The sequence below is a fragment of the Gadus macrocephalus genome, chromosome 20 (genome assembly GCF_031168955.1).
Source record: "Gadus macrocephalus chromosome 20, ASM3116895v1".
Lineage (NCBI taxonomy): Eukaryota > Metazoa > Chordata > Actinopteri > Gadiformes > Gadidae > Gadus > Gadus macrocephalus.
This window is the reverse complement of record NC_082401.1, coordinates 10,190,601-10,203,100: the sequence shown is the minus strand read 5'-3', so window position 1 is coordinate 10,203,100 and position 12,500 is coordinate 10,190,601. Positions and strand designations below refer to the sequence as shown.

Here is a 12,500-nt window from a genome sequence, read left to right as displayed (position 1 = left end):
CAATTCTATGGGAGTATGTGTTTATATGTGTGGAGGATGGGGGTGTGAGTGCGTGACTGTGATTTGTGCGTGGAATCAGACAGGAGTGACTCACCATGACATATGCTGCGCTGTCAAAGAAGGCTGCTACTGTCAGGCTAAGAATCATCTTCTGCATGGAGGGAGGGGGGGGAGAGAGAGAGAGAGACAGAGAGAGGGAGGAAGGTAGAGAGAAAGAGTGAGATAGAGATTTTCGGTGAGTGTGTGTGTGTGTGTGTGTGTGTGTGTTTGCAGGAGCACAGAGAAGGCAACATTTCGGGGGAATTCAATAAAGAAATTAGATAGAGGGAAGGGAAAGGGAAAGAGCAAAGGAGACACAGAAAGCGAAAGAGAAAGAGAGTGGGAGGGGAGGAGAGCAGAAAGGAGGCATCAAATAACTGATAATCGTGATGGGCAATTCCATGAAACCCTGTAGATTATAGTGCGAGAGGACGTGCAACACACACATATTACACACCCATACACATGCATCTCCAGCCAATATAAATACAAGTCTTCCCCACGATAAAGACCGACCGAACCCCGCGAAACACTTCAATTCATGGCTGCTGTTTTATTTTGAACTCCCTTTTTACTTTTGCAATGAAACCTCATTTTGGGTAGAAATCGATAAGCTAGTGGGTCACCTGAGGAGTATGGAGGGAGATGGTATTTGGTTTGCAGAAATCTGCCCACAGAGGCTCTCGTTCGGCCAGAGAGCGATAGAGTGATGGGCGTACACACACACACACACACACACACACACACACACACACACACACACACAAACACACACAGGACTGGCCTTGATCGATCTGTGTCCCAACAACCCCGCCGAGGCTGGGGGGGGGGGGGGGGGGAGAAGGAGCAAAGGAGAGGGCAGGAGAGTGAGGGGAGGAAGGAGGCGGAGGGGGGAGCTCTAAAGACTATCGAGTGACGGATAACCTTTCCAAAGGGACGTAGGTGAGGGAGGGGGGAGGGGGGGACTATGGGAAGGGGAGGAGGAGGAGGAGCGAGCGAGGCAGCCGTGCCTGCACGCCGGCGGTGAAGGAGGGCTGCGGCCGGCGGGTAATAGGATCCGTCAGAGCGGCGCACTAAGCTGTCATTTACTTCAGATTAGGAGGATAACGCCGAACTCCGCCCAACCTGACAGACCGGCTGGACACGCTTCAAACACACACACACACACACACACACACACACACACACACACACACACACACACACACACACACACACACACACACACACACACACACACACACACACACACACACACACACACATCTGCATAAGTAGAAAAACACTGAACAAAGACCTTAGAAGAATTTAACTAAATGAACCTGCAATATTTACTTATTTATTTTTTATTATTTAAGGTTTATTTAGACATTGCGGGTTGATAAACATGAGAAGGTCGATGTGCCAGAATTAGCCAAAATGTATATTTTGCATCCATTGTCCATGGGCCGATGTTAACAGGCAAGATGCACAATAAATGAACTATACACACAAGAAATAAAAAATAACTATACACACAAGAATTAAAAGAGCTTTACACACATCTCTTTATAAGTCAACAGATAAAATGACCCATTACATATAAATGGGATGACTATATGCTCTGTAAGGTGACCTTGGGTGTCTTGAAAGGCGCCTCTAAATTAAATGTATTATTATTATTATTATTATTATTATTATTATAAAACATTTACTTAAGGTATAACAAACAAATGGACATAAAACACATAAAACATAAACTAAAAGTATAAAAAACAAATGGATTTTTTTTTTTACAAATTTAAGAAACCAGAATAAAATAAAATAAAGCCAAGCAGCTTCGGGAAGGCAGGGTAAACATATGACAGTCAACAGATAAAACAGACAAGTAGAGTAGTTGGCGGTGTGGTAATGCGTTTCATTTGTTCAATGTTGACAGGTCTGGTTACGATTAGCCACTTCTTTCGATTCAATGTGAATGTGCAATATGTTTGCATGTCTCTAATGTAAGATGGTATTGTGTTCGTTCCACTCATGTGCACCTCTAATCGAAAATGCTGATTGGCCAAAACTGCTCTTTCTCAGTTGAATTACACTGGATAAAGGAAGCATTGGAATGGCATGAGGAGGAATGATTAACTAATAAAGATACATGTGTGTGGCCAAGAACAAAATAACATCTTAATAACATGGTGGGGAAACCAAAGACAGCGCTGATTTTCAAAGACAGGCCAAGAGTCAATTAACTGCCTGATTGATTAATCTGTGCATTCGTAATTGTGTTCCATTACGCCTTGATTTGTCGTGGCTAATTGAGTAGATTCCTTATGGCACTGAAGCAGGCAAAACACATTCAAGCACACATGAACCCACACACCCACACAATGCCTTTGAAATTGGTACGTATAAATAAATCCTATGATTTACCTGAGCCAAAGACTGATACCTGCGCAGCAACCAGATGACAAACAGCATGAAAAAGCTAGAAAATCAGAGAGACAGAGTTGCAGGCAGAGAGACACACACACAGAAAGAGCAACAGGTCTTTTTAAATGCCGGGATGGCTTCGTTTTTAACACATGACATTAACCTACACTAAAACATCCAAGGAATAACACATAAATAGAGTGGAGATCAATGAATTCATACTTTGCAACTGTTTTTTAAGCAATACCAAAACTATGGTATTGCTATACCAAAATGTTCCCTCTAAGAGGGAACATTTTGATGCTTAAACATTGTTTGAATAATATTAATTATATTTGTCATACACTATTGAAGGCCAAACTCCAAATAGTTCAATGAAGAAGAATTTGAAATATTCAGCAGCTAACTTAGCATTTGAACTACATTGTGTGCCTGTATACCCACCATCCAACTAATGAGAAGGTGCCCGTTGCTCGCTTCACCGTTAAAATCACCACCTGCAAACCAGACAAACAAAAGATTAGCCTCTACCATAGGACCAGGTGTTGTGGCAGGTATATAATTAACAATCTAGGATCATGGATATGTCTCCTAGACTGATCACAGGACGATAAATGCTTTGTTCACTAGTGTAAACGTCTTCCAAACTTCTTAGAGGCTATTTTGTGAAAGATGGGCACCTCTGATTCATCCTGAGGTAAATAATGTGTAAATATTTCCAGTCAATAATCCCTTAAAAAAAGAACTTCTAGGCCTGGCCAACCACTCCTTAAAAACTGTTTGGTTTGGCTGTGGATAGCTCTAGGCCTTTCTGAAAAAGATCTAGAGGAATGATGTTGACATTTTTTAACAGTGAGGCAAGTTTAATTACACATCAGTTAATAGGTGCCTAGTGAAGATTTGCAAAAGCAGGTTATTTTGGATGCTTTGCATAGCACATAAAACCACAAAGTGACACATAGTAACCCTTCCTAGCAAGTGAAAATGAAGGACAGAGAGAATAAGGAGGATGAGCAAGGTGTATAGCAGGTTGATTTCTTAACCATATGATTAATTCCAAACTAAGGGGTCTGTCGTTGCAGCTTCTTGCATGCAATTCTAACTTTAATTGTTGTTTTGTCGTTGTTGTGAAGTTCAGGCAGTCTAAAATAAGTAGGCTATATGTCACACAGACAGGAGTTATCTCCCTGAAGGATCAGCGTTTGTTTTTGTAAGTTTATACAAGTGTTTATACAAGTGTATTTGTGTGGACAGGTCTGGGTGATCCAAGGAACAGTTGGGAAAGGCAACCACTTTAAAAAGTAACTGGTGCTACACTCTGGACAGCAAGCCTATATTCCTTGTAGCTTATCAGCCCACCAATACCGCTCAATCCATATGTGAAAGAACAGAACAAATAAAACACATGACCATTGTTTAATTGTTTTCAGACCTTGCGACACAATGTTTAAGTTATTCTCTTGTCTTTTGGTAACATGGCAAGATAAAAAAACAAGAAAAAATAAGTATGAACAAAATAAGATATGAACAGATACCAAACACAATGACAATTACCATTTTTTTCTTTTGATCATAGGACTTATACTGGGCAAATTTATTCAACAGAAGAATTGCTTTTTTTTTTTAATTATAACAGACAAACTACATAGAATTGGATGACTTGAATAGGGTTACTCTAGTATCCAGCGTTATAAGCAAAGAATTGGATCAGGGTCCTACATTAAAGCAGTGTTCTTTTTCCGAAAGTTAGTGGCTACCTGCCACCGTGGCTGATGCAATTGTTGGTTTGAAATTAAAATGAATTCTAAATATGTTTTAATGATTAGAGTGCTGATCTGTTATGTTACACGTCTGACCAACAGCAACCTAACTGATTTCAGTTTCCCACACTTTTTGTTTTTAGAAGTTACAGGTAGAGAAATCTGAGTAGTTAATACATTGCGATTAACTTAATGCAATAACTAAATGCAATGAAACACAGGACCGGGAGATGAAACACACACACACACACACACACACACACACACACAATGTCTGAGAAACTGGTTGTCATCTGGTCGTGTGACAGTTAATGTGTTTCGGCAGGACAACCTTACTGGGTAACCTTACTTGTATGCATTCTGAATAAAACATGTAACCTCTATGCCTCAAGTCACAAACACAGACAATATATTTTCTGTGTCACACATAATCAATCCGGTTTTCTTTACAATCCATGTGAAAAAGCAGGCAATTATCAGGTATATACATTTTTTACAACCACATTGCACAACATTGTTGCACAACATTGTTGTGCAATGTGCACAACAATGACAATTCTGTGCACATTGCTGTGATCTGGCCCCACTAAACATTGTGTTAAGTTGACACTGACAAGGGATGAACAGCTAGTTCCGCACTAGTTTTTGATTCGTTATCGTCGCTAACAACGTAAACAAAACTTTTTATTTTGCATAAATATCTGACAGATTGTCAGCAAATACGTCCACGCCAAACTATGCCGAGGAATAGGCTTCATTGAATCTGTCCATCAATTAAACAGGAAATAAATAGTTCGTCAGGGCGTTGGAACTGAACAGGCAAGCTATGCTAGAAATCTCTGCTAGCCGAAGGGCTAACTTTAGCAACAAAACTGCTCTCCCGCTACTTACACATCGATAGTCGTCTGAATCTGTATTGAAAAATATGCAGCGTGAGCCGTTATTAAGCAACTTTGTAGTTTCACCCTCCATTCTAATGGTTGTATCTCAAAGAGGACGGGCATGCAATGTATTTAAAATGTTACAGCACTTCTTCCTGCTTCTACAGTGCGCAGCGAGGGACAGAAAGGAGGCTTATATGAAACGACAACGGTTCCGTCTGTCCTTCCAGAACTATGTTATTTGAATAATCTGGCTGCTGACTTTTGGATAGGGACTTTGAATTAATATTTAAAACAAATGACTTAATCTAGGTGACTGTATTATTGAGAGAATACTAGTTGCTCTATCACTTGTTTAGAGAACTACAGTTGGTCATGAGATTGAGAATCCCCGTGTTCAAGCAAACCATTGTCGTGTGTTTTAGATAATAGGTTGTGTGTGCTTTTTAATGGTCTATTACAGGCCTATTCAACTAGCGGCCCGTAGGCCAAATGCGGCCCCTCTTAATTTTTTTCTGGCCCGCAAGAAGTTGCATGCAAAAAATAAATAAAATAAAGGAGAAACATAGTTGCATGCAAATCAGGTTTCTGTGTGTAGCCAGTGATACTAGCCAGTATCAGTACCCCACAATCAGGAACTGGCATCACTTATTCTGATAATGTTTGGCTCAACCGATACGTGTGAGTCTAGCTTTTCTCATATGAATGCCATCAGAACAAGGGCACGTTGCTCCATGACCTATGAGAAGCTGCATGAGTGTCTCAGGATGAGCCAAACTAGGCAAACAAGGCAGTGCAATCTTTCTCACTGACTCACTGGCTCAAAATGTCTCATATGTACAGTAGTTCTGTTTTGTGATGATTCAAACAACATTGTTGAATTCTAAATACGTGTCCAAAATATGTGAGAACAAAATCTTTTATAATGATACGATTAAAAGTGAAGAAGGAAGGAATGCGTCTGACAAGTTTATTCCATGTAGTAGTACTATATATATTAAGTTAACACTACTTTAAGTACGATTTATTTGTAGCGATTCATTCCCGTAGTTTTACTCTGTGTGGCCCATGAACCCCCAGTGGTTTTCCTTTTCGGCCCACTTGTTAAGGAGGTTCAATAGCCCTGGTCTATTACTTAGGATAGTGCAGGAAACTAACACTTTTGGAATTTGTTAATGACTATTAGTTCAACAAAAAAAGATAAGTCTATCAGCATTCCACCACATATTTACAGGTCTGACTAAGCACCCACCTCTTAATTAAATGTTCTCATTGTTTGGGAGAAATCATCCAACCGGGAGGCCAACCTGCCATATAAAGAATTGTTCCTATCTTTGTTACAGTCAGTCAATGATTCACCCGCTACTAACCACTTCTGAGGTCACAAAACTTGTTTGACAAGGGAGAGATATCTTTAACTTCCATTATCTGTTCGTATTTTCTATAGACCCATGGGATCCAATTGTTACCTATTCTCCTTTGAAATTAAAATGATATATGATATGAAAGAGTTTATACTACTGCACACCCGTCTACTATTCTTAAAGCTGATCTTGAGAAACAACAGATATTCAAAATGGCTTTTAAAAAAAGGTTTATTTCAGAAATACTTTGAGTACAAAATAAGCAAGCAGCTTTGTTTCTTATATTACATTTGAACACATTTCCAATAATAAAAAACAAAATAATACATTTGTAATTGCAAAAGGCAACAATAGATCTCATGGATAACATCATTATTCTCTGTGCAGACAGAGTATTCTGTTAATTCCAGATCATTGATCATGCAGGCCAACGGGAGATCATAGGCGGCAAGCCAGCATCTTCCTCCTTCCACGCAGGCACAATTTATAGACATACATTGATTTAGAAAGTAGTGACTTTGTACTCGGACATGTCCATCAAACACTGACATCATTGGTTTCATCAGAGGAACCAAGTCCTTCATCAGTCTACCCCAGTGGGGTGTTCCACATGGTTGTTTTGAGTTCACTACGAAAAAAAGACGAGTTTGAAATAAGTAGAACAGAATACAGTGCGAGGTTATGTTATACAATGTTGAATGTATACATATGTATTTTAGCTGTAAGTGAAAGGCCAAACACCTTAACGTTAGTGCATATTAGGTAATGAAACCTGGGAATTAAGTTCACACCTCTTTGTTCTCCCAGTATCCACACCATTGTATACCAAAGAGCAGACCAACACCGCATAGGCCTAAAGACAGGACTGCTTTACCACCATTCAAATAAATACATTTCATCAGTAGTTGCAACATGACCTGCTATAATGTTCCCTTTGCCATATAGATTCCTCATAACAATGACTCGGGGAAACAACGTCCAGATCCCACAGGAAGTATCCTTGGCTGTTGGCTGGAGTTTAGTGCCCCCATCCTCCGACACCTACACCGACCTCCTGCTGGTAGCGGTCGGTCAGGGAGTTGGCCTGCACAGTCAGCTTGGACAGTATTCCGTGGAGCCCAGTAAGGTGGAACTGGAACTGCTTCTGCAGGTCCTCTTCCTCCTCATCCTCCTCCTCGGACGACGATGACGTGAACGACGACGACGACGTGGATGCCAGCGACGTCGTCGAGTTCACGCGGGTGATCGCTCGAGTGATCTCCATGCCCTCCATCCGCCTCTCCTCCTCCTCGGCGGCGCGCCTCACGCCCCACTCGATGTCTCTGCGGATGGACTTGAGCAGCTGGTAGTAGCTGTACATGTCGCCCTCATCGTCCATGTCCGTCTTGAGGGCGGCGCTCATCTCCCGGTCCTCGTCCAGAGGGACGTCCCGGAGCAGACTGGGCACCATGACCGTCTGGTCCATGTTGTTGACGGCTCCGATGAAGCGGTTCATGGCGTTGAACAGGGAGTTCTTCTGCGTGGGGGTCTCTGACAACGACAACTGCAGCATGGTTGAAGAGTGTGTCTTGCTCTTTGGTGAAGTCGAGTGAGATCAAAGACGCCGGTTGCCTTGTCTGATGCACCGGGTGATTTTCTTTTTTGTTTTCGCTGCGCTCTCGCTGCTCTAATTCTCTGCTAATCGGCTTAAAGAAGCGGCTTGTGGCTCGTAGCGCCGCTGTAAAGATTGGTTGCTAAGTGATTTTTCCGTGCGAGCGGAGTTAATAGTTCCGCGCTGTTTTGTTTTGGGTTCACTAGCGGTTATTCGTGCCCTCGTTTTCTCTGCCAGTCAGGAAGTACGACGGCTCTTCTTATAGCTGAGCGTGGGTTTCGTTGAAGGGCGGTCCCCCAAACCTGTTTGTCGAGGTTTTCTTTCTCTGTGGCGATGACCTGAAATAGCACGCAACGGCATAGCCTCAGTTGACAACACACAACATGTCCAATCCGATGTATAAATTACCAAAATAACACTTGTTGGGACTTTTCTGCAACTGTTCACAACTTACCAAACCCTCTAGTCGGTCCCAGCGTAAGCCTGTCTAGAATAAAGGGAATACAGACAAAACTGATGGAAATTGCATCATCACATTCCTCATTCTGATCCGATGAGCCACCCAACAAGATAGGGCGAGGCCTCTGAGCTGAGCGCCGAGTCATGAATATTCATTAGCCAGCCATCGGCCCACTGCTTAGACGTCTCGTCCAGCAAATCAGATGGCCACATGCAGGCCTCGGCGGCGGGACAAACCCAGGCTCTGACCAATGAGGACGATCCAGGTTCTATGAACCAGCTGTCAAAGACAGAAACCACGTTCTTTACCTCCCAACCCAAGTACAGGGTACTGTTTGTTGGTATTTGTTCATGTTCATTTATTTAGAAATATATGGGATTTATGAATATATGCGTATAGGGTGGTGTGCAATGGAGATGTGAACTAATTTTATCGTTAATGTTACTGTTTCAGTTATATACAGCTATGGTTTGGGGAGCTTCTAAATATGATGTTATTGTTGAAAAAAAATAGGTTTATATTGGTTATAACACATGTGTTACGGGCATGTTGTAGGATATTGGACACCCCACTCATTGCCTGTAAATAGGTGGGGGGATGTACTGGTAAACAAATACCAGTCATTGCTGCGTGGTCAACTTGTTTGCGTCTAACTGACATTTGAACATTTCAGTTAACTTGTTTTCGAGACCTTGAGCGCAATGCAGTCAGCACTCATTCTGACTCGTCTTCAGGGCAACAGATAACATGCAGAGGGGGTAGGCAAAGGCTCCCTGCTCCACAGAATAACTTGGAGTGAAGAAACAGGGCTGTGAGCGGTGCTTACGGGAGGGTCTGATAGGGAAGCCATGGTGGTGAGACCATGAAGACAAAGAGAGAGAGGGCAGAAAGACGGCTGAAAGTAAAGTTGGACAGTCGGACAGAAACCGTGCAGGCTATACAAACACCTCAAAAAAATGCAAGGACACAGTGTACCGGAAGTCTTTGTTTATGCTCCCTGTTTCAGAAGTTTCACAAGAACAGGAATGAGGAGAATGGCGTCCCTGCCGATCACCAAACTCGCTTGGTGGGTCCGTTGGCTCTGTGTGACTCCCTCTGGGCCATCCGTCATCATTTGCATAACCTCCAAACTATTTGAAATCAATGTCGCTTAACAGGGCAGGTTTGCTGCAAACCCTGTTTCACTTTCCCCCGCTCGCCCCTGACAGGGTTAGCTTGGTTTCAGTGAGAGAGGGGAGCCAAAGGGGAGGGGGCCACCGCCATGCCTTCAGCCGAAAACAGCGAGGCCAAAAGAGGCCCGCTTCTTTTGAAGAAACGGCCCCCGCTTCTTCAAAGACCCCTGCCCCCATCCCCTCTTCTCCTCTTACAGACTCACACACACACACACACTCAATGTTTTTTTCTCCAGGGAGAGTCCATCGCTAGCCCCCCCCCCCCCCCCCCCCCCCCCCCCCCCCTCCTTCCTAACACGCACAGACATGCATGCACACACACACTCTTGGCATCTCAGTTTTGACAAAGGAACCCGGGATCTGTTGGGGAAATGTCTCTCGACAGCCCATCATATAAGGAGCTACGCATCCGACGATTACGCCTGATGTCATCATCGTCCCACAGGCCGCGAGACGTGCTGGTGTCTGAGTGTGTGTGTGTGAGTGTGGTGTGTGTGTGTGTGTGTGTGTGTGTGTTTGTGTGTCTGTGTGTGTGTGTTTGTGTGTCGGTTTGTCTGTGTGTCTGTGTGTGAGTGTGTGTCTGGTGTGTGGGTTTGTTGGTGTGTGTGTGTTAGTGTGTGAATCTGTGTGTGTGAGTGTTGGCGTGTGTGTGTAAATGTGTGAGTGTGTGATTAGGTGGGTGGTGAGGGGAGGTGGGGGTGCATACCATCACCAGCCCGAGTGAAAACTCTAGTAACTTGTCAACACAAGGTGTGTGTGTTCCTGGAACATGTGAGCCGTCAACCGTCGTCGTGGGCACCATCTGAGATCAGCGTCGTTCTGGAACAGATGCACTGACAACAACAACAACAACAACAACAACAACAACATTGACGGCAGTAGCCGTGACATGATAAAGGACAGACACAGCTGGGAAGATCAAATCTCACTTCCGGTTCTCATGTGCTGTGCAGTGTTACGGCAAAACTGCACATTTTATTATTAGCATTAACCAAACCAGGAATAAGTTGAAAAGCTTATTTTTGGGCAGCACTGGAGTGAGGTGAAATGTATGTATTTACCAAATGTATATGTATTATATATATATACATATATATATATATATATATATAATGGTACTGTGCCATGTAAGATGTGCTGCTTTACAGCCATGGTTCTCCCTTTATAACCTATGGAGAGAAACGTTGATGTTGAACTTGGAAAGTACTAATGAGCACGACTTAGGTTTACTTAGTTGAATGGAGGCCTGGTTAAATTATTGCAAAAGGGTTTAGTTCAAAGGGATGACTTTTGTTTGAATCAATCACACTATCAAACACAGACTCACATCTCTTTGTGAAAATACTCTTTCATGTACTACATTACATTCTTCATAGAAAGCTGAAGTAAAAAAGATATTTAGCGGGCTAAATTGCTGCTTCTTTGCATGTCGTTACAACTTGCCCGTGTAGAACCGTAGGTCTATCATAACAGTGTAGCTCATTGAGAAGATACTAGCATTTGTTTTTCATAATAGGCCCAGCCCTATTGAAATTTGCATGTCAACTTGATGAGATTATATCTCTCTTTAGACAGAATACATTGCAGGAAGTAAAGAGCACCATAGCCTATAAAAGGTAATTCTGAAAAAAAAAGAAACGAACGAGAGACAACAAAGCGAGGACATAATCAGTGCCTGATCGTCGAGATTTGTTGCAAGCAAAAAAGATTTTCCCAAAATTAATGTGATGTTTTTTGCAAGAGTGCTAGGTTTGACCTCCACTGAGGCAAATTGTAACCTGTTGTCGAAAAAGGTTTAAAAAGCCATATCAAATAGAAAGTCTCGGCTTTAACTTGTGATATTTGGAATTAGGTAGGACTGGGTCTTGATGAAGGGCATTACATACGTGCAGCCTAATTAAATCTAAAATAAGGGGTTGTAGGCCTTTAAGTAAATAGACTTAATTAAGACACCTTTTCTTTCTCTACCTCTTTCTCTGGGGGTTTTAATCAAATGCCATAGGATGTGCTCTATATATTTCCACTATATTTACCAGACCAGTGGGCCATTTGCTCATGCATGCTGCATTTGATATGGACCGTCACAGCACGTTATATTTAAATGCCTTTTGATTTAACATTAGAAATGTCACGCCAGATACAATACGGTGACACAATTTGGTTAAAATGTTTATCTTTCCGTAAGTCCGCGTGGATATGAACATGCGCGATGGTGCGCGTTTGTTTAATAGCCTTTCCCCTCTCGGGTGACTCCTGTTGCCTATAGCCCATTAAGCCTCGTCGCGAGGTGGTGGAGGGAGGCTGTGCGCGGGAAGCCAACGGCACGCACGCTCCATTAGCGGACCCACTGCCGCGCCGATCTGCCGGTAATTTGCGTAACGAGATGAGAGCGCCCCGGTTAGCGGTCTCCCTGGGTAACGGCCTCCCACCGCCCTTATCTATCTCCTTGTTTCCGGTGCGCAGCAACACACGCGCGCGCGCACACACACACACACACACACACACACACACACACACACACACACACACACACACACACACACGCGCAGCCACACACGCACACACTAACACACGGCCGCGCAGCAACACACACACACAAAGCGCACACGCAAACGTCGGCGATAGACACCCCTTGTTTTGTATCGCGCGGAGCTTCAACGTTACGTTTTACAGCGTTGGTCCAGCGCCCTCAAGCGGCCACAAAATGCAACATCCAAGAAGTTACGATTGTTTTTTTCCCTTCGCTATTGCGCACCACAACCGACCGTTCGGCCCCTACCAATTTTTGAAGTTCTAATATTGTTTGAAGTTTTAATATCGTTTGGTG

General features: G+C 43.1%; 2 protein-coding genes across 3 annotated transcripts in view; both read right to left on the bottom strand.

Moving 5' to 3' along the window:
* Positions 1 to 5,284, bottom strand: part of si:dkey-100n23.5 — an 8,449-nt gene extending 3,165 nt beyond the window's left edge. Inside the window, exons 1-4 of one of the 2 annotated variants that reach the window (XM_060039587.1) lie at positions 5,097 to 5,282; positions 2,890 to 2,942; positions 2,446 to 2,500; positions 95 to 151 (exon numbers count right to left, since the gene is read on the bottom strand). In XM_060039587.1, coding sequence (XP_059895570.1) covers positions 95 to 151; positions 2,446 to 2,500; positions 2,890 to 2,942; positions 5,097 to 5,177 — 246 coding nt within the window. In that variant the 5' untranslated portion in view covers positions 5,178 to 5,282. Of the gene's footprint in view, positions 1 to 94; positions 152 to 2,445; positions 2,501 to 2,889; positions 2,943 to 5,096 lie in introns of both variants that reach the window. The other variant, XM_060039588.1, reaches the window with a different exon arrangement.
* A 1,379-nt stretch (positions 5,285 to 6,663) lies between these two features.
* mid1ip1a (MID1 interacting protein 1a) lies at positions 6,664 to 8,648 on the bottom strand. Its single transcript, XM_060039586.1, has 2 exons — positions 8,496 to 8,648; positions 6,664 to 8,379 (listed from the first exon to the last, which is right to left on the bottom strand). Exon 2 carries the CDS (start codon positions 8,000 to 8,002, stop codon positions 7,469 to 7,471), a length of 534 nt encoding a protein of 177 aa, XP_059895569.1. The 5' UTR covers positions 8,003 to 8,379; positions 8,496 to 8,648; the 3' UTR covers positions 6,664 to 7,468.
* Positions 8,649 to 12,500: the final 3,852 nt, after the last annotated feature.